Raw genomic sequence first — 24,197 nt, 5'->3', positions numbered from 1 at the left:
CCTGCCCCTCACATCAGGGTTGTTAATACAAGTCAGTCTCTTGCTTTAGCCTCCCCTCTTCGTACCTTTCTTAAATTTACTAATAAACCGCTAATAGCTTGATTTAACAAACTTCACAAACTTCGCTGTGACTTTGAAAGTTTTAAAGAACCATTCTAAGGAAAAACTGCCACTGAGAATATACATTTTTACATCTCCATTAATATATTTTATTTTTAAAAAGTCCTGAATGGGGAAGAGGAAAAAAAAGAGCAAGGACCTATACATAAGGCAGCATTCTGCATTGAGAAATAATTCCCCATCTAGAAATTATCTTTGAGATTATAGGAAAAATATTAACGTTGAATGACATAAAAGTAATTTTGTATTATGAAGAGTTGAAATGGAAGGTGAGGAGGTGTGCTTCAGCTAGAGAAAACAGGAAATGAATCTCTCCACCAAATTCAGCATCACTCACTGTTTCCGTTTATGTGCCCTGCTGTGATTACTGGTTTGTTCTGGGAAAGTTTGTACCTCACAGAAATTGAAAAAAACAATTGGATTTCTTAGTTTCTTGCTCAACTAGAAGTTTTAGCCTTCTGGGTCCTAGTGCACCTGGCACTGCAGTTTCAGTCTATTGTCATCTCTCATTCAGTCTCTTTATCACTTGTTGCTTTCTGATGGGCTTAAGTTTGAGTACAGAAAATTAAAAATAAGTAAGAAGGAGAGGATCTAAAAGTGAAAGTTAACATAGCTTACCCCAGTTTTGTTCCTGTGTGGGGAAAACAATTTGAAGTGTTAAGTCAAGGAATCAAGTTAACACCAACTTTTATTTGGTTATAGTGGTATAAAGCAGGCCTGACATGGGATATAAACTAGGTCTTCCTTAATAAAGAATCAAAGGTCTGCTTTAGAAACCCATGTCATCCTGTGGTTGCCTTATACACAGTCTATGGTATCAGGCAATGATATTGCCTGCTGACTGATTGGCAGACAGAGGGAGACTCAAATGTATTCTCTGGAGCAGCAGTTCTCAGAGTTCAGTGTGTGTAAGAATCACTGGCAGTATGTGTTTAGAAGATGGATTCCTGGGGCTGTACTCTGAAGATTACTACTCAGCAGGTCTAGGTTGGGGCCCAGAAAACAGGCTTCTTTTTCAGGTGCCTGGGGAGGGAGGGTGGGAAAGATGTGATGCTCTGATCGCCCTCTGAGAATGTTTTCCTAGAGTAGGGCTATGTTTCAAATAATAGTAGAAGGCTATGTGCTCTGTGTGGCGGCAGAATAGAATTAAATTTAATTATTTTCATGTATACCACTTATTCTCCTAACGTTGTTTGTACTTCAGACTGTGTGGCGAACGTATCAGTTACTTTCCCTGTAACTTACACAGTTGTCTCTGGCTTGTGCAGAGGAACCTCACGGAGTACTTTGTGGCTGTGGACGCGAACAACATGCTGCAGCTCTACGCCAGCATGCTGCACGAGAGGCGCATCATCATCACCTCTGGCAAACTCAGCACCGTGCGTATCTCACACTCCCCTCCGCGCGCAAAGACCTGCAGCCCACGCAGAGGCACAAATGCTCTGCGTGTGCTTACGAGACAATATCTACATACCCTTTTGATGTATGGTTTTAATCTAGCTCTTGGAGTACAAAGGTCTGTCTGATTTATGGAAGGCCTTCACGGGTGCATTAAGTCAGGTTAATTATTTTTTCTTATCAGAAGATGAGAGGTTTTTTTTTTTTCTTTTTTTTCTTTTTAACTCTGGAGTTCATTTTAGTGCCTTCTACCATCTAACGAATTCTTAAGAGCTATTATGAGATCTTTATTATTCACTTGAGGCTTTTTCCATTGGAGCTACTTGAAAGAAATCAAGGGGCCATGATAATAGCTGCTATCCTAACCTGGTAATAGGTAGATTCATCTTTGTTGCCAAGTAGTGGTTTGGGAGTGGATTCTATAATAGTTCTGATTTGGAGGAGCTCTTCAGACTGATAATAACTTAAAAGTCAAAATAGCGTTTTTTTAAAAATCACAGGTTTTATGCTACTCACTGAAATGTTTTTCTGGAAGGTCTTCATTACTGTGGTAAAGGCGGGGAGAATAGAGTTTTCTTGGGTCCTAGAAAAACATTCAGAAGTATTTTGCTAGGTTTTCTAATTTTTTTCACTTTGAGCATTAAAATTTTAATATTTTTGACCTAAAAATTTTAATATAAATGTAAATATAGTTTTGAGTAATGTATGAGATATTTCTTAAAAACATTATTTAATATTTCATGAATTAGCTTCCTTGAAATTTGGCTAACTGATAAAAATAAGATCTATGTTTTGTTCTCTGATAGTAGAAATAAAAACCTTATTCTGTAAAGTTTTAGTATTTTAGAGCAGAAAGAGCTTCAGGATTTCTCTAGGGCATCTATTTAGGGTGTAACAATGAGAAAGGTGTTGATATTTTCAGAGAAAGGTTAAATGGCCACCCCAAGGCCAAATAAGATAGTTGGAGACAGGTAATGTGAAACTGGGTCTCCTGATTCTAATTTTGGGTTATTTGCATTACTCTAGAGTTGAAAAAATACAGTTTTGAGATTTTGAAATGCAATAATGATATGCCCACTTTTAAAAAAGAATTGAAAATATATTATTTTACACATTGAAGAACACATTATATGCATTTGAAGGAGTAAGTGTGGAGAAATGACATAGTTCAATCAGAGAATAAGTGCCAGGCAGTGATGCAGGTAATTATTTGCATTTTCTTAAAGTGATGTTAAGAAATTCAATCTGAATTATTTGGTACTTTTTATATATTTGCTTTTCTGCTGTGCTTAACTTACCACTGAGGTAAAATTATTCTTATTTATCCTCCCCTTCTCTTCCTCCTCATCACATTTTTTTTAAACTATATTTTTTTTGGTTACACTGACATTTCCTGCATTTATTAATTAATTAATTTATTTCTTAGCTGCGCCACCCAGCTTATCCTCATCACTTTTTTAAGCCAGTTTTTCAAGATTATAAAGAATATTTCTATATGGATGTTGTCCTGAAGATTAAAAAGATTGTACAAGCTGTCTTGGAGACCTAGGAGCTAAGTTCCTATCAAGATTAATTCATGTATCATATGTATTATGCATCTACTGTGTGCTTGCCACTTTCTAGGCACTGAGGATTCAGCAGTAAGCAAAGCAAAGTCCAAACACTCTTGGAGCTTATATCCAACTGACAGAGAAGATGAAGACATGAATGAAGAAATAGCTGTTATGTCATATGGTGCTGAGTACCAAGAGATAAGGGAGAAAGTGAGTGTGAGTGTGGGGTGAAAGGTCAGGGGCAGGTTTCAGTTTTGTGTAGGGAGGTCAGGGAAGCCTTCTCTCATGAGGTGGTGTTTGAGCAGAGGTCCGAAGGAAGTGTGGGCATGAGCATGTAAGCTGGTCTGTGTAGGGAAACATTAGAAATAAATCTGATGGAAAGCAGTATGGAGGTTCCTCAAAATATTAAAAATAGAACTACCATGTGGTCCAGCAATTCCACTCCTGGGTTTTTATCCAAAGAAAACAAAAACACCAATTCAGAAAGATATCTGCACCCCTATGTTCATTGCAGCCTTATTCACAATAACCAAGATATGGAAGCAGCTTAAGTGCCCATCATAGACAAATGAATAAAGAAGATGTGGTGCATATATACAGTGGAATATTACTCAGCCACAGAAAGGAATAAAATCTTGCCATTTGTAATAACATGGATGGACCTTGAGGGCATGATGCTAAGTGAAATGAGTCAGACTGAGAAAGACAAATACCATATGATCTCACTTATATATGGAATCTAAAAAAACAAAGCAAACAAATGTAACAAAACAGAAACAGAGATACAGAGAACAAACAGGTGGTTGCCAGAGGTGGAGGTGGGGTGGGAGGATGGGCAAAACAGGTGAAGGGGGCTGAGGCACCGACTTCCAGTGAGAAAATAAATAAGTCACAGGAATGTAATGTACACAGCAGGGGGAACATACTGAATAATATTGCCATAACTCTGGCGACAGATGGTAACTAGACTTAATAGTGCTGATCGTTTCGTAATGTATAAAAATCCCAAATCACTGTGTTTACACCTGAAAATAATATAATATTTCAAGTCAATTATACTTCAATTAAAAAAGGAAAGAAATCTGAATATATGTAAATATTTTGTAAAAACATTTTTTGGTAAGTATTGTAAAATGTTGGTGTTTCTTTTTGTTGTAATTTGTAAAAACCTCTTAATGGCTAGGTAACCTCTCTTCCACTCAGTTTCTTCACATTTAAACTGGGAACATGGGAGTAATACTAGTTTTAATCTCATAGGGTTGCTTTAAAGATTAAGGATATGTGTACATGCACATACATATATGTGTATATATGAAGTGCTTAGAATTTTATCTGCATAAGATTAAATGATTATCAGCTATAAATTTATAATAATCTAGATCTGCAGTTTAGAGTAAAAATGAACATGCCTACCCTTTACTTTGTTTGAATTAAAAAATAAATGATTTTGGGCTTCCCTGGTGGCACAGTGATTGGGAGTCTGCCTGCCGATGCAGGGGACACGGGTTCGTGCCCTGGTCCAGGAAGATCCCACATGCCGCGGAGCGGCTGGGCCTGTGAACCATGGCCGCTGAGCCTGCGCATCCGGAGCCTGTGCTCCGCAACGGGAAAGGCCACAGCAGTGAGAGGCCCATGTACCGCAAAAATGAATGAATGAATGAATGAATGAATGATTTTAATAAAGGCTTGGTATTAGGGAGTTGTTTCTTTTTTTTTTTTGCACGAACCCGTGTCCCCTGCATCGGCAGGTGGACTCTCAACCACCGCCACCAGGGAAGCCCCCAGGGAGTTGTTTCTTATATTTGAGGTCAACGTAATAGCAGTTGTTTATGAAAGTTCCTGAAAACTTGGTGGTGATGTCACCTCTCAGTTAACAGCTTTGTTTTGGTTCACTATCTGGGGCAGTAGGACTGATAAAAGAAACATAATTCACGTTTGCTCTCCTGATCTCCTCACCCTCCTTCTGTAGGGGAAGCTGCTTCACTTGAATCTAGCTTGAAAAATTCATTTATATACACACATGCATGCTGTAAATTCCATGCACAGTAATGTTCAAGGTCAAAGACTAGTACCATAACATAAATTAGAAGTAAATATTTTTTAGAAAGCGTTTAGTGGAACCTCTGAAACGACCAAGGAAGGAATAGTTAACGTATCAATGAATTAAGGTTAAGACTACTGCCAGTGAAGCTTTTTACATCCTTATAGGATTTTATATACCACAAAGACTATAATGTACTTAAAATTAATGCAAGAAATTGTGTTTTACCCGGTTTTCACTTTTTAATCTATGGCCAAATTTTTAATTATTGGAAGAGCATGTATAAGTTCCTCGCATTTATAATTTTGTTATAGTTTTGGGAACTTTGGATTTATACTTTGATATGGTCCTAATTTTATTAGAATCATATCTGTCAACTTTATAGCTAGCCGGGGGTTTTACTGGTGATACCCTGACAGATAATGAGCTACCTAAGTGCTCCTTCCTCAGGTATTGTGTGTAGTTAAAATTATAATTTGTAATTATCTTTATAGTGATCAACTTTAAAATAAAAAAGTTTTGAGCTATGTTAGCAAAAGTATCAAGAGTATTGTTACATTTTAAAAATGTTCGTGGGTTTTTCCTCCTTATAGTAAACTGTATTTTGTTAGGACTCACTATTATATTTTCCTGTGTTTTGTGTTGAATGAATTGGAATGTCATCGGTTTTGTGTTTATCCTACTGATGTGTACATTATCCGGTACCCACGGAAGGGTTCCTGGTAATCCTGAACAAGAACGTGGATTTTGTACATGCCGTAGGCAGGTCCTAGAGGTTTAAGCCCCAAGTGAATAGCAGACTAGCAGGACATCGGCCCAGAGTCTCATGTATTCAAAGCAAAGGAATAAATCATGATATTACAAGGGTGTATCAGTTGACGTTTTGCTGTTTTGTGACCAGAGGTAGGGAAGGATTGCTGTTTACAGCCGTGTCATCGGCTCTCAAGTCAGTCAGGCACGAAGCCTCGTCAGGTGGTCTGTAATTGTCCCCCAGACGTTCTCTAGCTAGTCAGCTGGGGCCGCGCGTTTTGTTTCCAACACTGAGCTGGCCGGCGTCTGACAGGAGCTCTCGTCATCCTGTCAGTGATGTGTTAACTAGAGTGTATCTTTGTGGCCTGTGGAAGCAGGTACAAGCGATGCTCTCTTTAGAGCAGATGTCTGAGTGTTAGCTCCCATTTTGACCAATATTTAGTTGGTAGATATCACCCTCTTGGAGTCTGTAAGCACATGAGTTACAGAGATGTGATTGTGTAGTCCGTGTCCTGTCTGGGCTACTCTGAAAAGCAGTGTGCTGGAATTGTGCTGATACACTGTCGTCTCTTCCTTTGTTATAGTTGCCCCCAGGCATTTAAGCATATGCTTTCCTCCCCTTCTCTCATTAATACCATCAAGGGCCTATGCAAAAAGAAATCTTGTGATCCGCGGAAAATCAGCTATTAACATGTAGATGTTCTAGGTTGAGTTAGATTGGAGGGGAGTCCGCAGGATGTTAACCTCTCCATCTGGATTTTACGTATTCTTGACTTATCTCTTAGTACTGCCACCTACCAGCATTTAATCTGAAACTGGCAGCACAGAGAACCTTTCTGGAGATTAAGAACTGAACAGTTGGTGCGAGAACAAAGATTACCCAGATCTACTCCCTGCTTCAGATTATTGAAGTGTATTTTTCCCCCTCATGATTTTAAAGCTGCAGCAGTGTGGTGCAGTTAAAAATTATTATCAAAATCTCTCAGGGAGAGAGAATCCAGGAACAATTTTTGGATTTTTAATTCTTCCCAAAGCCCATAACAACCAGTTATGTCAGCCGAAACTGCAGCCAATGACTCTGCTTACCGTTGTGTTATTTGACTTGGATACTGCTCTTCAGAACATTGCATTTTCATTCACTGCTAAGTGGATGTGGCCGGAGCGTGGAAATGGGACTATTGAGGTTGGTCATGTGACACTTTGTGGGACGATTTGTGTGGAGGAAACTTCTAAGACGGGAAAAACTGCAGGTATTTGTACCTTCTAACTCTTGAGATGATAAGAGCTGTTTTTCATAGAAACGAGCACAGTAAAGGTTAGAACCATGGTCGGTATATGCGTGTGTATGTGGGTGCAGTAAACTTAATCTTCTGAACTGTGGATATCAGAGAGAAAAGTTTTTAAAATATAATAAAATTTTCACTAATTATGGTATGAAATATGAAGTGTTCATCTGATGCTGCAAATGCCAGGGTAGAAACATGTCTCTTTAACAAGTAAAAATGTGTTTCTTTGATTGCCTTTTTTGACACTAGTCTCTTTAAATAAATAATAATTATGACAATAGTAAAGGTTTCTTTGTAAATTCTGAAGTTTATAAATTAGAGGATAATTTCCATATAGGCCTTTGTCTTAAAAAAAAAGATTTGTGTTCATCTGTTTTCTACTAGAAATTTTTAATTTTTAAAAATGTCTATGCCAAAATTGTAATTCCTTGGGGGAAAAGTTATCAGTACATCTTAAACTCTTTCAGCTTCATGAATTTCTCTTGCTATATTGACTCTTGTCCAATCTGTACAGGAACTTGGTTTGCTATCTTTTGGCCTTCACGTAGTCCTAAGGAGAAAACATACTCCTTTCTTCCCATGGCAGGTGGTTTCTTTGTTCATTCATTGAATCACTCCTCATCTATGGCTCACCTAACTCATGCCAGACAGTGTTCTACATACACAGGCAAGGTAACGAGGTCGTGGCCTCTGTATCAGTCTGGGTCCAGTCAGGAGAGAGAAACTACAGTCATCTGAACGATGCAAGTTGAATATAAAGAATTTAAGACTGTCATGTGGGATCGGGGTAACGGAGGGGCTGCGGGAAGTGCCAGGAGCCGTGAAGAACCTGGCACAGTAGGTATAAAGCAGCTACGAATCTGAGGGGAGCTGGAGATCTGTGCCCAGAGAGCACACTGCTCTGGAGTCAGTGGGAGAGGCCGCTCCTCTGGGCTGTCTCGCCGGAGGCCCCCCGCCCCCCCGGAAGCCAGCTGAGGGGAGGGTGGCACCAAGGGAGGCTTCCGGCCGCTGGGTGCTGCTGACAGTGGCGCTCTCACCCACCAGGTGCAGGAGAAGCCTCTGTGCCACGCACTGCGGGGGCCACAGGCCCCTGCGGCCTGCAGGGCTGAGCCGCTGTCACATGGCAGCCTGGCAGCCACCCACCCATGCTTGGCGAGCTCCAAGGGGGACCGCCTGGTGAGTACACTGGGGCCAGGACGTCAAACCCTGTCTTCCCGAAATGTCGCTCCATCGTCCTCTCCGGACAGAGCTTAGCGTCGTGCCGGCTGCTAAAAGGAAAAGATATCTAAAGGGCACAGGTTTATTTTCTCAGATCTGACAAAGAGGGGTAGACTTGAGGGTGAGAGGCAATAAACCGGTAACTGGTACGGTCCACCCCTTTGGATGCTCATCCTCCATGACACCCTCTAAATCATTTGCACTTCCTGAACAACAGCAAAACAAAGCTCTGTGTCTGCCTAATAAGATGTAGCTGTCCTTTTCCAAGTACAGACATTTTCACCCTTTCCCCCAAATGGGAAGCAACACAGTACCAAGAGTCACTGTGTCCATCTCTTCAATTACAATCACATTTAATTTTCTGTTAACTACTAACAACATATATGTAAGGTAAAGATGAGACATAGAAGAAAAAGTGGTTAGCAGATAAAAATAAACATATGAAAGGAAAGTTAAAAATATGGAAAGCTACGGGCCTCCCTGGTGGCGCAGTGGTTGAGAGTCCGCCTGCCGATGCAGGGGATACGGGTTCGTGCCCCGGTCTGGGAGGATCCCATATGCCGCGGAGCGGCTGGGCCCGTGAGCCATGGCCGCTGGGCCTGCGCATCCGGAGCCTGTGCTCCGCAACGGGAGAGGCCACAGCAGTGAGAGGCCCGCATACCGCAAAAAGAAAAAAAAAAAAAAAAAATATGGAAAGCTACTACAGCCCTTGTTTATGTAACTGCTCATGAGACCATAATTGATACTTCTGACTTCCTTCTTTCATTACCTGTTCCATAGTCCCCTCACCTCAGCCGGAGCCTCAGCTGGTTGGATTTTTTTTACCTGGTTTAATGATACAAACTTTCATTTCCAAAAGGTCTGGATCCTCAATAGTTCTGTTTTTTTTTGATTGCCGTAGTTTGCCATTAACATTTACTACCAGGCATGGAAGTACCAAGATGCATCCCAGAGAATTCCATGGTTCCAGACATAGTCCTTCCTGCCTCTGTTGTGTAAAAACAACCCGACTTACTTCTGGTTATTGAGATCAATCATTCCAGCCAGTAGATTAACCCCAATTTTTAGCCTGTTGATTCAGTGGCATTAAGGAACCCAGAAGGCCAGGTGGCAGTCACATCTTCTGGTTCAAGTGGAAGCATTCCACTGTTGGGAGGTCAGATCCCCAAACCAAAAGTGCCCTGCATGGCTGGGGCAGGAATTGGAATTTCTGCAAGTGGGCTGTTAAGAGTGATGATGAGAGGGCCAACCCCACTCCTACCCCTTGGCTCCTGGTCCCACGGATTCTGGCTTTGGGAGAAACAGCACTGCAGAACGGTTTCTGATTCAAAGCGTGTCCTGCATCATGTTAAACAGAGCCCCACCCTTTAAGGGTGGTCTTTCCCAACGGGCGTCATAACTGAGTCTTCCGTGAGCCATTCCACCTTGTGATTAGGCCAGCAGCTTCTAGGTTATAAGTGTAGGCCAGAGTAGTTGAGTTCATGGACATGAGCCTCTTGCTCTACTTTGCTGTTACATGAATACCTTGATGAGATTCAGTGCTTTACGGAGTGCCGTGCTGACAGGTATGTCTCTCTGTGAGTCTGATGGTGGTGGTGCTGGCAGAAGGATTATGGCAGAGAAGACGAGTCCTTACCCAGAATATTTATTCCAGCGAGGGCGAACCTAATCGAGCCTCCTTCTTGATGGAAGAGGTTCAGTGTAAGTAACCTGCCACCAGGTAGTTTACCTGATGGCCATGGGAGACGTCTCCCTAGACACGTTCTGCTACAGAACCACCTGAAGAGGGTGCCAGGTATTACTGCTGGGTACCACTGACCTGTGTCCTATGAGAGCCAGGCCCCAGAGACGCCCAGGCCCTGCAGGAGGCTGCCCCGGAGCACACAACCAGGAAGCCGCAGTCCCGTCCTCCTGCAGCGCGTCTCCTGTGTCCTCTGCGGGCAGAGCTCGCTGTGTCCTCTGTCTGGTAAATACTTCAAGTGCACAGATCCATTATCACAGATGGGGAGCAGAGAGTGAACCTGGATCTGAGGGCCATAAGTGGAAGGCACAGCTTCCATGAATCTCATATTTTGTTGTGATTTACTATGATAAAATAGTGTACTGGAAAGAGTAAAAGCTCGCTAACCACCTGAGAAGAAAAACATAGATCTTTATGTTGAAGGAGATATTTGACATTGGTAGAGTTTTCCAAACACAGAGTGTAAGGGTATTTATTCAGTTGGTATCGATAAATATTATTATTTGCCAGGTAGTGGGAGTTTCAAAGTTATTAACTTAGGATTCTCTAGAATCGTAATAAATAATAAATTATATAGTGTCAATCAAGGCCAGTCAGTGTGACGAGAACTGTGATGTGGGAAATATAGGAGGGAAGGTGGTAGATTAACGAATTGACCTCAATATTACGCCTGGTTCTTGGAAGGAATTTGTGTTTTGTCTAGGAAATATATACTTGTGTGTGTGTATGTGTGCGCAAAGACAGTGACAGAGAGAAGTCACGCTACAAGATCTAGTTGGAGAGATAGCAGTGGCCAGATTGTGAAGAACCATGTTTGCTAAACGAAGGGGTTTGGATTTTATCCAACAGATTGTGGGGAGGCAAATGAGGGACATGCTGTGACCAGTTTTGTTTTGGGGAAGAGAAGCTGGTGGCATTAGAAAAAATAGAGTAGGGAAACTCTGACTGACAGGTGTCGCGTTAAAAGGCAGTCGCAGTAAGTAGAAAAAGAGATGACCAGCTCCTGAACTAACAGTGACCATGAAAGGTAGATGGAGTTGGGTTTTAGAAACGTGGCTAATAAGGAAATGTCTGTTGGATGTAGAGTCTGCTTGAAAATAGGTAAATAAGAGGGAGAAGTTTACAATGACACGCAAAGGACAAATATTCATCAGCTATTTCCTTAGTGTCCGATATATAATGGGGCCAGAGCCTGATGTCATTTGCTACTACTAAATTGTAACTCTGTAAAGTGTGTGTGTGTGTTTATGTATAGATGTATATATTTACAAGTGTTTGATATGCCTGCTAAATATACATATGTGTACATTAAGTATATATGGGAATATCATATACAGTTTTAGTGATACAGCATATAATATATATGTACAATTACTCATTCTCATTTAAATATCTGTAATTTACAAATAGTCACTTCACTTGTAAGGATTCAGAAGTCCTTTGGGGCTGCTTGTGGTTGTCTGTCTTTCAGTTGCTGGTGGTTTGCCATTAGTTTTGTTCCTGGTGAGAGATATTTTAAGTTATGATTTTCAGAGATGCCTACTAGTTAAAAAAGTAGGTTCAGTCAATTAGATTTTATTTATTGGTTATTTGGAATATGTCCCCAAATATGGTAGTAGTGTGATTATATCAATAATACCTTCTAAAATTAGAGATTTGTTTTTCAGTTCCTGACTACTCAACTAAAAAATTGGATGACTTCATATAAGCCACTTTTTCCTTTTATCCTGAAGTTTATTATATAAAAAATGAAAGAATTGAACAAGAATGATTTCTAAGGTTCTTCCTAATTGTTAAACTTAGTGATTCTTTAACGGTATTGTTTATTTCTTAAATAAATGCCTTATTTTAAAATACATGGTTTTTATATAATTCACACGAACAGCCTAACTTATAGTCCTCTAGAATCCAGGGTCTAGAAGTTTGTGTGGAGAGGAGATAGATACATTTGAGCTGTGTTATAGTGTCAGACTCCTGAAAGTTGTGGAAAGGTAGATGGGCCTTCTCCAGGAAAAGCTAAACTGCTACAGAATTGGCTTGAAGATGTGAACTAGAGAGCAGTCAGTTTAGTGATGGGGAAAGTCATGTGCAGGGGGGGAGTGTTTGAAGACGTTGACATTTATGTGCAGTGTGACAGCTACAGAAATTCAGAATTGAGGTGGGGTCGGTATGACAGGCATGGTACGTGTTGAGGCTCACTAGGGTGAAAGCTCCTTGAGGGCAGAGGCTTTGTCTCCTCAGCTCATTATTCTGTGCCCAGCACCAGCAGCAATGCCTGACACATGTTTGGTGTCCCACATCTAGTTGTGTGATCTTCGGCAGTTGGTTTAACTTTGCCTCGGTTTCCCCATGTGTCAGATGAATGAAAGAATGAGTACATGGGGCTTCCCTGGTGGCGCAGTGGTTGAGAGTCCGCCTGCTGATGCAGGGGACATGGGTTCGTGACCTGGTCCGGGAAGATCCCACATGCCGCGGAGCGGCTGGGCCCGTAAGCCATGGCCACTGAGCGTGCGCGTCCGGAGCCTGTTCTCTGCAACGGGAGAGGCCACAACATTGAGAGGCCCACGTACCGCAAAAAAAAAAAAAAAAAAAAAAAGAATGAGTACATGGAAGAAGTAAGCAAGCAAGCAAGAAAATATTAGAATTGTTTGGCTTGGAAGAGCTAATTAACCAGTGACCAACCGTGAGATGAGCAGAGCTTTCCAAGGGCCTTGGATATGATGCAGAGAGGTCAGGATGAAGTTTAGTAATGAAGCAGCAGAATTTACCATCCTAAAGGGATGGAGAAAGAGAATGAAATGTAAGATGATATTTTAGTATAAAAAAGTATTGAAAAAAATGCACAGCCAAATGCTGTCTTCTTTCATGATATAAAATTGCTATTTTTCTAAACATTTCTTTACAACTATCACTTAATTTGAGTGTCAGAATTTTGCTCAAGTAAGAATATCTTATAGTGGGGATAGCTTTGTAGTTTTCAAATACTGTGCTGCTACCTTTTTTGTCCTCAGCTTTTAAACGTGAATGTAAATTAAATGTGTTTAAACAGATAGTTTTTTTATGCTTTCCACTGAAATTTTTTTCATTCCACAAGGAAATTTATCACGTTCATGTCTGCAGCAGTTTATTCTGTGTACCTTTAGGTATTTATAGCGCTTACATTTCTGAAGTAAACATTGATTCAGTTAAAAATCAAATGAAGTCTCTAATCAATATTTCTTGGATTTTGTGCATAAATACATTCTTAGGGGACATAAATCTGCCCCTCAGTAATTCATATAAAACTTTAGTTGAAGGCAGTGGGACTCCTGCATTAAAATGAGGCAGAATCTGGCTAAGAGATACACAGAGACTAGAACAACAGGCGTGGTGGTGCGTCAGGATGAGATCTTTACTTGTAAAGCGTGTGAATTAGAATCGTGCTGTTCTCCATTGTGGTCATCACACTCGATAGATCGTTTTCCTGTCGTCTCCTTGGAAATCTGATAATGTGGTTTTTTTCTTCTCAAAATAGATGTCTACTGAACTGCTTAAAACATTGCTTAGTTGTATTAGTAGGCTGATCTCCTCAGTAAATATATAGTTTAAGAACAAGGTATAAGTGAGATTTCATATCACAAAGGGAAAGAACTTTGGTTTGGCTTCCAACTAAATATACTTGCAGATGCAGATCGAGATGATAACTCGTAGAATTTTTATTAAGTATCTTATCTTTGTAACATTTTTCGGAGAATCTGCTCTCCTGGTTTCCTGCTAAAGGCGCAGACTGTGATGCCTGGGAAAGTTTTGTAAGCTGCATCTCTATCCTAGACCCTGAATTTTTCATTTAAAGGTCAACTGTTCTTGTCTGTCTGTTCAGTCAGAGACTCATTCTCCACTATATAATTAGGATAAAATATTTTCAGCCAGTATATATTATTCAAAGCCTTATAATGAATGGGAATTTTGAATCTTTGTATATCAAAAGGCAGGTTAATATAATGGTTATTGTACTCTGGAGCCTGCTGGCATTGGTCTCCTGGATTTGCCACTTGCTAGTTGTGTGATCTCAGGCAATTGGTGTGACTTTGCCACAGTGTCCTGATCTGTAAAATGGGAGTAGTGATAATACTGCCTGTTTCATAAGGTTGTTGTAGCATTAAATCTGAGTATGTCAAGTGCTGAGAATAGTGCCTGGCACAGAGCTAGCATCATATAAACGTTTGCTTTCGTTACTGTTGTCAGAGCATCCGCCTTAGACCTGTGGCCAGAACGGGAAGCTCCAGATGCCTTTGTTCCACCACTAAGCTCGCTGTTGCCAACCTTTGTTGTCAGGTTTCTCCCTCTGATTTCACAGGCCCCAGTTCTTGTCTCTTTCACATGGTTTTCCTATGTACTTGTTTTACAGTTGTACTGTATGGGAAATAAATATCCCAGTGATTTTATTTTTTGTTAGTCAACACTTTGGGTCTGAATCAGTTCAATATATTGAGTGTGCTTTGTGAAATTCTATGTGCATTTAAATATTCCTATGCCATTTAACGAAGATATTTTTTTCTTTAACCTTTATTTGGTACATTTTTTGCTTTATTGAGTACACTTCATTTTTATTCAATGATAGCAATGTATAAGTCCTTCAGTTTCAAGGATGTTATGCCAGGAACACGTTCTAACCCAAACACTGAATCTTCTTCTCTCCCCTCCCTGCTTTCATGAAGAACAACTTATGTGGTGTTAGAGAAACAGCTGACAGAGTGTCAGAAGAGCGCTGTGGGGTTCTAGCCCTATCATGAACCTATCATAGAATTTTGGGTAATTCTGATCCAAAGAAATACGATTAGCATTTCCCTTTAAGCTTAAAGATTCAATATTTCATAAATAACCTAAAAGTAAGAAGATTTTCCTTCTTACTTGGCTTATAAATTGATCTCATTTCTTTTTTTTTTAATTGACATGTAGTTGATTTATAATATTATCCTAGTTTCAGGTGTGCAGCATAGCGATTCAGTATTTTTATAGACTGTGCTCCATTTGGTCTCATTTCTTTATAGAACTTTATTCTGCAAAGCAAACTTCTAAAGTATGTTGTTTATTTTCCTTAATTTGCAAAGTTCTGGAAATGTTCTAGGTAAATGATTTGTTGTGACAGCACTGTGTTCAGAGGTGCGGACACATCTTATCCAGAATGAAATCTGGTGTCTTTGCTGTGTCCCAGGAGGCTCTTCAGTTCCGACCTTGCTTCCTCTCTGACCTCAACTCCTGCTGTTCTCGCGTTTAATCTAATCAGCCGACCCCCTGCTACTCCAAGAAGGTGCCAAGCCTGCTCCCACCTCAGGGCTCCTGAATGCCCTTCTCCCCAGGTGCACCACACGTGGCTCCCATATTTCAGCCAGGTCTCAGTGCACATGTGGCCACGTCGGAGTTTGTCCCTATGCTCCTGTCTAGAATAGCCCTTCTGCTCTTACCGTGCTTCAGGTTTCTTCATAGAATTTACCTCTGACATAATATGATTGTTTCACTTGTTTATTGTTTGCTTTCCCCACTGATAATGTAACTTGTTCTGTTCTGTGTCCCTGTTGCTTAGTACAGATTTATGATGGCACATGGCAGGTACTCAAAAACTCTGTTGAATTAAGCAAGTAAATTATTATAATGTCTCCAATTTCACAGTTACCTAATGTGCTTTAAAGCTTTTAGAGATTATGTTTAGATAGATTTCGAAGGTGGATCTGAATTATAGTCTAGTTAAAATGTTCTATTAACCACCCGTATGGAAAAAACAATTCTTAACTATTACTAAAAATACAAAATGTTAGAATTGATCTGATCTAAGTAGAGAATGTTAGATCTCTCAGAGACGGGGTTTAGAGAGCATCTAACATATATTTCTTATTTTAAAGATTAGGAAACTGGGATCTGGTTATATTTGCAGGTGTGCCAGAGTGGCACAGCCTCTTGGTGGCCAGTCCCTAACTTTTGTCCACGATGTACTTCCTTGTTCTTACCTTATACAACTTGCATATAACTGTTTTTTAATTTCCTAGTAAATTTATTTTTTCTTAATTGTATTTTTTTTACTTATATCAGCTTTACTATCTCCTCTACAAAGTATATGCTGTAATAGCATCTTCTCTATTTTCTTTCTTTTTTTTTTTTTTTTTTTTGCATTACGCGGGCCTCTCCCGTCGCGGAGCACAGGCTCTGGACGCCCAGGCTCAGCGGCCATGGCTCACGGGCCCAGCCACTCCGCGGCATGTGGGATCTTCCCGGACCGGGGCACGAACCCGTGTCCCCTGCATCCGCAGGCGGACTCTGAACCACTGTGCCACCAGGAAAGCCCATCTTCTCTATTTTTTAAATCACATAGTTATTACATGATGCTGGGTGGGCAAGGGAGATCTTCTTTGGAAGGTTTCTGCCCTCTTTGGAAATCTCCACTTGGATGTCTCATAGTTAACAGAATCAATATTTGTGAGAGCACATTCCTTACAGTCCCACCTGAACCTGACACTTTTGTTATATTTCTTTAAATAATTCGTCCTGGTCGCTTAGGCCAGAAACTGAGGTTTGGGGCGGGGCGGGGATGTGGGATGGGTAGTATTTTTACCTCTCCCTGTCACTGATCCCCTGCATCTAAGAAGCTAACAAATCCTGTAGAGCTTCCTTCTTTCCTGGTAGATCTTGATTAGCTGGCATGACCCTCTGCTGAATGCTGGCCTTTGCAGAAAGTTTGTGACTTTGCTTCTGGTTGCAGAAATCATCCTCTAAGAAACCAGTCAAATTCATCAGATGATATTGTGCCTTATTAGCGAGAAATTCATAACTTCACTTAAGGATAACCATTAAGGGCATAGGGGAGCAGCTATAGCATTTAATAGAGTGCTTTGGACTCTGGGTGTGCCTAGTAAAATAAGTTACTATTATTATAATTCCTCATTTTGAGAATGCATTTTTTCCCTCTTGTTACACTGTTAATTATTTTCTCAACAATAAAAAAGAATACTTTCGTTTTTAAAACGGTTTTAAATGAGCTCTTTTAAAAGCCATCTATCTGCAGATGGAGAAATTGAGTAAATCAACTGCCTTTCACAGCTACGTAAGTGCTTTTAGCCCATCAAGTTACACTGGAACATTTAAAGTTACCTCATTTAGACAACCAGGGAGCACATGCAAGCTCTCTAAGAATTGACACAACTGAGATCAACCCCATTTTCATTTCCCTCTAGTTCAAATATGTAAGAGAAATAAATCTAGTCCGTAATTGTTACATAGAAGTATCTGAATGCCTCCTAGTGGTATACTATATGCTCTAATTAAGGAATTTTAAAAATAATGTTTATTGAAGGAATAGTGTAGATAAACTGTTAAAACTTCTAAGTGCAAAGTAATAAAACCCTTTAATGATAGCATTCTAAATGGAACAAATAAATGTTTTGCCATATAAAATTAATTAAAAATCTTAACTGGAAAAAAATATAATACATATGACGAAGATGAAAATACTTTTAATCAAAATGTTTATGTTTTTGGTTCAGATTAGATTATTTCAACCGACTTTTAAAAAATTTAGTGGAACTATTTTGCACTTAAATATAGACAAATGTTGCTGTTAAGATTGAATTACTTTGTTTACATTTATCCTTTTGAATTAATTTGATTACTATGTATAAATTTTAATTTCTTTGTATAATAAAATAGAAATAATGGTTTATAGAAATTTTGTGGTGCATTTTCAGATGGTTTTGTTTTTAAATTCTGATTTTCAAGTTAAATAAAATGACTTATTCAGTAAATGTCTTGAAAATGCAGACTATAGCAAAACTTTAAAATGAAGAATGCTGATTTAATTATTGCTTCAAACGCTAAAGAAAGGACTCAACACGTACAGAAATATAATTTAAAATGTAAACGATGTCAGAGAAAGAATTCTGATGAGGGTCAGTAGGAGGGAGGAAAAAAAACGATATCCCTTTGTTAAGCATTAAAAAATATTTAATTAACCGCTTGCCAAAACAAAACAATTAAAATGGCAATTACCTTTAAAATAGCATCAGTGTATTTGCAGCTGTTGTGATATAAAGCTAGGAAACACGATGTTAATCTGAAATGAACAGTTTAAATATGAAATTATGATATCCTTGGCTTCCTGTGGTACAGCTGTCAAGCTTGGGCAGCTCGCTGGTCAATAGTGACATTCTCCGTGTCAGTGAGCAGAGTCTCCTGATACCGTCACCCGCGGTTCACACGTTGCTGAAGCTCCAACTGTCGAACGTTGAGTCCCCTGGTGATACTGCAGCTTCCAGACTCTCCTGACTGGCTCATGTTTCATTCTTTGGCAATTTGCCCTAATGATATCCCCCAGGAGCTTTCAGCCTCTCCTCCTTCCCATATTGCATCGTGGTGTATTAATCTGACTGAGTGCAACATGGGCGGCACACACTGTAATTTCCTACGGTTCCTTCTAAGATGCTCGCCTAATTTTTCAGTTTTCCTTTTATATGTTCTAAGTTTTGACCCCAAACACTATATTTTTGGGAAGTTATAACCGTCTACATAAGATACCCAAGAAGCTACTTTGCTGCTTATGTATTTTTCAGAGGGCCTTCTGAAACATGAGGCTTTTTGCAGGCAGAATGGGTCAAGATAATGTGATTCAGGTCGTTAAGTAAATTGTTTTATGAGTATCATCAATCTTTGATAACTTGAGCATGTCTCTCTGTTTGGAGGGTCGGCAGCTACTTACTGCTGTTTTCCTTTCACAAATTCTAGTTAACTGCCTGTCTCCATGGATCGGTCGCCCTGCTCTACCCGATGTACTGGCAGCACATCTACATCCCAGTGCTCCCTCCTCATCTGCTGGACTACTGCTGGTAAGCTGGCTCTGCCGGACTACTGGCAGCCCAGGTTTTAGGGTTAGACAGAGCGATTCACGTGTAGATTAAGTAAGCTTGGAGGACATGTGTGTATATATATGAATGAGGTCTCTGAAACGTGACGTGGAGATGAGTACCAAGTATTAAAAGGTGGTTTTACGAAGGGAAGAGTAGTTCTCTCCAAAGGTAGCAAAAATGTATACTTGGCAAACATAAAGTGCTTTAGATTTTGTGAGCTTCCTCTATAATCATCTAGATAACTAAACGCATAAACAGAAGCCGATCCGGTCTTCGCGGTGGTTAGGAGCGTTTTACAGAAGTTGTGGTGTCACTGGGAGCTCCACCTCCCAGATGCCAGCGTTTGTCTGCAGAGTCTTTCAGACACCAGGTTGCCTCTGTCGGAGCACACGCTCGTTACCTGCACCTCAGGACACACTTTCCCGCGCGCCTCTTCCCTCAGTAGCACACCCAGTACCAGATACCAGCAGAGGGGTTGCCTCTAATGCAGGGGTTCCCTGAGTTCCTGGTGATCGAAGCCTCAGCCTTGAGCCACTGTGAAAAGCAATGTTGACAAGTGTCGGGGGCAATTCTGGAAAGTTTCTTGGCATCACAGACAACTGCCAGCGATCTCACCCAGTCTGACTTCAACTGTCCCCTTCTCCTGGAGGTTAGGGAAGAATTAGACTCCCAAACAGCGGCCTTGGATCTTCCTCGGGGCTGTAGGGTAATCATCTTCTACAGGCGTAGCTCAGTTCTTAAGAAACCAGGTGACAGTTTTACTCTAAACCATGCATGTGTGCGCGCGTGTACACACACACACACACACACACACACACACACACACACACGAGACAGAAAGAAGGAACTGATTTTGACCGTAATGTGTTCGTTTATATCACAACTAATGTTATTAAAAAACAAAGCTCTTTTAGAATCAAAGTAGTTATTCATTTTACTTTCTGGTTTCATGAAAAGCAGATCAATTAAGGTGTTTAAGGGTTAAAATGATCTAAGTTCATAACATTGAAGTTTTCAAGACTAGCCCTCTTCAGGACAAATGATTTTTAATGAGAGTACATATCTTTGGCCACATATTGATTATACCAGTGAATTGTGTGTTTCCACAGCAGGGTAATAGTATTGATAATGCTGGGCAGCAGGTTTCCAGTGACCTCCCACTGCCATTCTGCCCTTTGGGTGCTGGGAGGGAGAAACAGTGGGGCAGGAGCCTGTAGGTGTGTGGTTTAATTACAGTGTGAAGCACCACACACACACGAACCTGAGAGTAAAGCTGGATCTAGAAATAGCTTTCTTGGTATTCACTTTAGAGTGTTCTTCTCTGACCAGTGTACCTAGAATAGATTAGCATCCTTGAAAGCAGGAACCTCAATTCTTTCATGTCGACATGTTAGTAGATCTTTCCACATAGTATTCAGTAATTAAAACTTATTTTAAATAATGTTGGCAAAAGTATTTGAAAATATATTGATGTATGATTTTTTTAAATCTATATTAAAGTAGTGGTTCAAGAACCAACACTTCTAATTGTGAGGTTTAGAATTATATTTTATCATATGTAATATTAGTGCCATTTAAATTTTCCTATAAAAAATGTTCTGAAATCTTAGGAGGTAACATCCCTTTAAGTTCAGTTCTCTGTAATGATTACACACTTAGGACTTTCTAAAATATTGTTATTTAGAAACTATTGCTACCTCTTTCCAGATATGTCTTCCTGATACTTTCTAACCCTGCCATCAAGTCCTTTTTCTGCTGCTTCCAGTGTGATGAAGGAAGCTTGTTTCATACTTCAGTCTTACTAGTTTCTAACCTCTGAAGTAGCCCCTTTAGGACAAGTTCTAACAGCTGCCATGCCAGGCACTTCCCTGGCCCACAGAGTAGAGCGGTGATAGTCAAACAAGGAGTCATCTGAGAGTCCCTGAACCTTAAGGTCACAGTGATAGGCTCAGCTTCTAACATAGGAAGGGGGCCTTCCCGAAAATAGCCGTCTATGACTCCAGCTCTCTCTCATTGTCAGAAAACTCCATGGACTAAACTGTTCCCTAGGGAAAGTGGTTTTCTTCCCTTTACATCTTTGCAAATGATCCTCTATGCAAAAGGGAGAAAAATATTAGAGATTGTCCCTTCAATCTCATGGTTTTTGAGTAAAGAAAATTTTATATTCCACTCCAAAAATAGCACCAGGAAGATGTGATAGGGGTAGATGTGTATTTTTGCCAACTCTTCAAGGTGATTGGACTTTCCCAATCCTGAGGCAGTCCTGGCTCCTGGAAGTGTGTCTCTGGTGTGGCGTAGACTTGGAGGGCCACGATGCCATCTTGTGACCGTGGATGGATAGCGCATCTTGGTCGGCTGACGAAGGCTTGCTAATTTGTCGGCTTATTCATTCATCCATTTGTACACCAGACATTTAGTAAACGCGTGTTTGTCAGGCTGCGAGTATGTAATGTAATGAATAAGACGTAGCTTCTGCCCTCTTGGATCCCCAGATAGGAAGAAATTCTCACGTTTGTGCGCATGTACACATGCGCACATGATGAGCACAGAGGAATACTGTGATGCTATAGGCTTTAGGTCTGAGGCATATAAAAGAATGCTGAGCGGAACACCTAGGAAGAAGTGCCCACCTGCCTGCTAGGGTAGGGAAGGCTACTGGGAAGAAGTGACGCCATCTTTGTTTTCCCCTTAATCTACCAGTATAAGGGGAAAATGGAGAGTTTCTATTTAACAGGTATAAAGTTTCAGTTATTCAAGATGATTAAGTTTTAGAGATCTGTATAACATTGTGCCTTTACTTAACCAGTACTCTATTGTAGACCTAAAAATTTGCTGAGAGGATGGATCTCATGTTAGGTATTGATACTGAAAAAACAAAGCAAAACAACACAACAAAGGGAAAGTACTTTAATATAGCAAGTTAAAGTGATGTTGCCAGACACACTTAACCTTCTGAGCCCTTAAACACCTCAGAGGTAGTATGATTCCAGTACCAGTAAAAGTATAATCATTTATTTGTTCAAGAATGGTTGTCACCTTTTTATTTATGCTATCTGATTCTTCCTTCTATGAAAGGAGAAGGTTTAGCTCCTAAGAGAATAGTGTTTTAAAAACATAAATGGAAAATTATGTTGTTTAGACTACCCTAAGTTAATAGACTGCTGTTACAATCTACCCCATGGGTGGCCTCCATGAGAAAACCTAAAAAGAGAAAAAGTTATTACATACTAATTATTTTTCAGCAAAGATTAGTTGCTACCAAAAAGAAGCAGCAGTCATAATACAGCCTTCTGTATCTTATCTTTGCAAAATAACTTCATTGACAGAAAGATCTAGGATAGTTTTGCACATAGCTGATAAAACATCTGTGTTGCCAGGGATCTCTTCCTGACTTATTAACACTCTGTCTCATTAGGAGATTTCAGCTAGGGTAGCAAAATTACTTTTCATGAGACTTGGCTGACTTAATATTAGGATGTATACAATCCAATTTTCATGACAATGAAATAACCATTCAGTTAAATCTATATGCTGAAAAAACATCAAATTTATTTTAGGAAAGTAGGCTCTAGTTAATAATGTTTGCAGTCTAACATGTTTATATTTTAGATTTTGTGGAAATTAGTGAGGTAAAAACACGTAGAGATACCCAGTGATCCCATAGAAAAAGTTTGGGGTTACTTTATTATTAAGTTCTGCATAGGAATTCTTTATTGGATTTTTATTCTAGTTTAACAATTTCTGTAAATTTACTGTTTATGTTTCAAGAGATAACTAGCTTTCATGAAGTTTTAAAAGTGTTATCTTAGATGTATTTCGTAGGACTTCAGTTGGTAGTTATTACTTTTGGCTCTGATTTTTTGAAATCTGATCCACTCAGTGTACCTTCAATATATGTAAAATGGATGTAATAATTATTTTTAGAAGTCTTAAGTGTTTTGATTAACACTCATTGTAATAAAACGTGCTTTGAGGTTTGAGATATTATGAATCTTTCTATATTATGAATCTTGTTGGTCGGATAACCTAGCCTGGGGCGAATTGGAAAATTGTACAGTAACTTTAATAAATTTGTACTATTTTGGGTGTGGAGAAGGCTTGACATATTTAAGATCTTGGGAGTTGCCCACCTTGTTTTGTGAAAGCTGCCAGAACCCAGTCATGGGAGCCCAGAGTAGTTAGTGGCACATATTTTATATCGTCTATGGAGTCACAGAAGGAATTCCAAAGATGAGAACTTGAACTGGGGAAGCAACTAGCCTTCTTTTATTTAAGCAAAAGTGGAACAGTCCACATTTATTCCTTCTGTTTCCTTTTGAAGGCAGAAAATCTGTTAGGTCTTAGGGATATCAAGGCCTATAAATAGTTCTCAACTTGCAGTCAAATGAAATATCCAGAATATCAGATCAATTCCAGATGGTCTACTGCATAAAAATAAAAAAAAAATAGGAAGGAACAAAGCTATAGAGGACAAAGACAACTGGGAATTAGAATCTAGTACAATATGACTTAAGGAACAGGCTAATAAGGATTGGAATAAGAACATGAACTGTTTTTATTTTTTGTGAATTCTGGATATAGAAGTTAGTGGCTAGCCATCCTTAAATAAATTAGGAACTGTTTAAGGTTACTTTGAAAACTGTGGATCTACCAAGGTGCCTCTTTTATCTGTTACTGGTTCGCAGTAGCAAAGTGGACATGCAGGAGTTTGGACAGCTCTGTTTTAATAATGACAGGGATGTTTGGAAAATTATGGAAATTCTTTGAAAAAGAAGATTATCTGTTTTCATTAACAGAAAAGGTTTGCATTAAATATAACACAAAGATGTATATAAAAGAAATGCCAAAAATGTTTTATTTTTAAATAGCTATTTATTTGCATATCTTCTATCCCATTTGTAGACATTGTTCATTTTCATGTTTTCTTGTTAAATAATATTTTAATTTTGAAATGTCAAGTTGAATAATTTCCGCCCTGTATTTCATGAGAAATATTTTTGAAATTGCTAGTAAGTCTGATTTTCTATATTACAAAAATTATTTAATGTCTGTATTCTCTGCCAGAGTATAAGCTCCAGAAGGGAATATATTCTGTCTATATTGTTTATTATTGTACCCTAACCCCTATGCCAGGTACTGGCACCTGAGTATGCTCCACATATTGTGTTGAATTAATCAATAGCATTCTTAAACTTACCTGAATATTTTAAAATTTATTAA

The 24,197-nt window shown here is 39.5% G+C and overlaps 1 protein-coding gene across 5 annotated transcripts in view; it reads left to right on the top strand.

Annotated features, from left to right (window-relative positions):
• DENND1B (DENN domain containing 1B) overlaps positions 1-24,197 on the top strand; it is a 261,440-nt gene that overhangs the window by 124,427 nt on the left and 112,816 nt on the right. For all 5 annotated transcript variants that reach the window (XM_082615047.1, XM_082615049.1, XM_082615048.1 and 2 more), the window contains 2 exons: positions 1,389-1,499; positions 18,856-18,956. In XM_082615047.1, the coding sequence (XP_082471173.1) occupies positions 1,389-1,499; positions 18,856-18,956 (212 nt within the window). The remainder of the gene's footprint in view (positions 1-1,388; positions 1,500-18,855; positions 18,957-24,197) is intronic.

This window comes from Mesoplodon mirus, assembly GCF_964341445.2.
Source record: "Mesoplodon mirus genome assembly, chromosome: 3".
Taxonomy (NCBI): domain Eukaryota; kingdom Metazoa; phylum Chordata; class Mammalia; order Artiodactyla; family Ziphiidae; genus Mesoplodon; species Mesoplodon mirus.
Note: the sequence above shows the minus strand (reverse complement) of the source record. Positions and strands in the feature narration are given on the sequence as shown.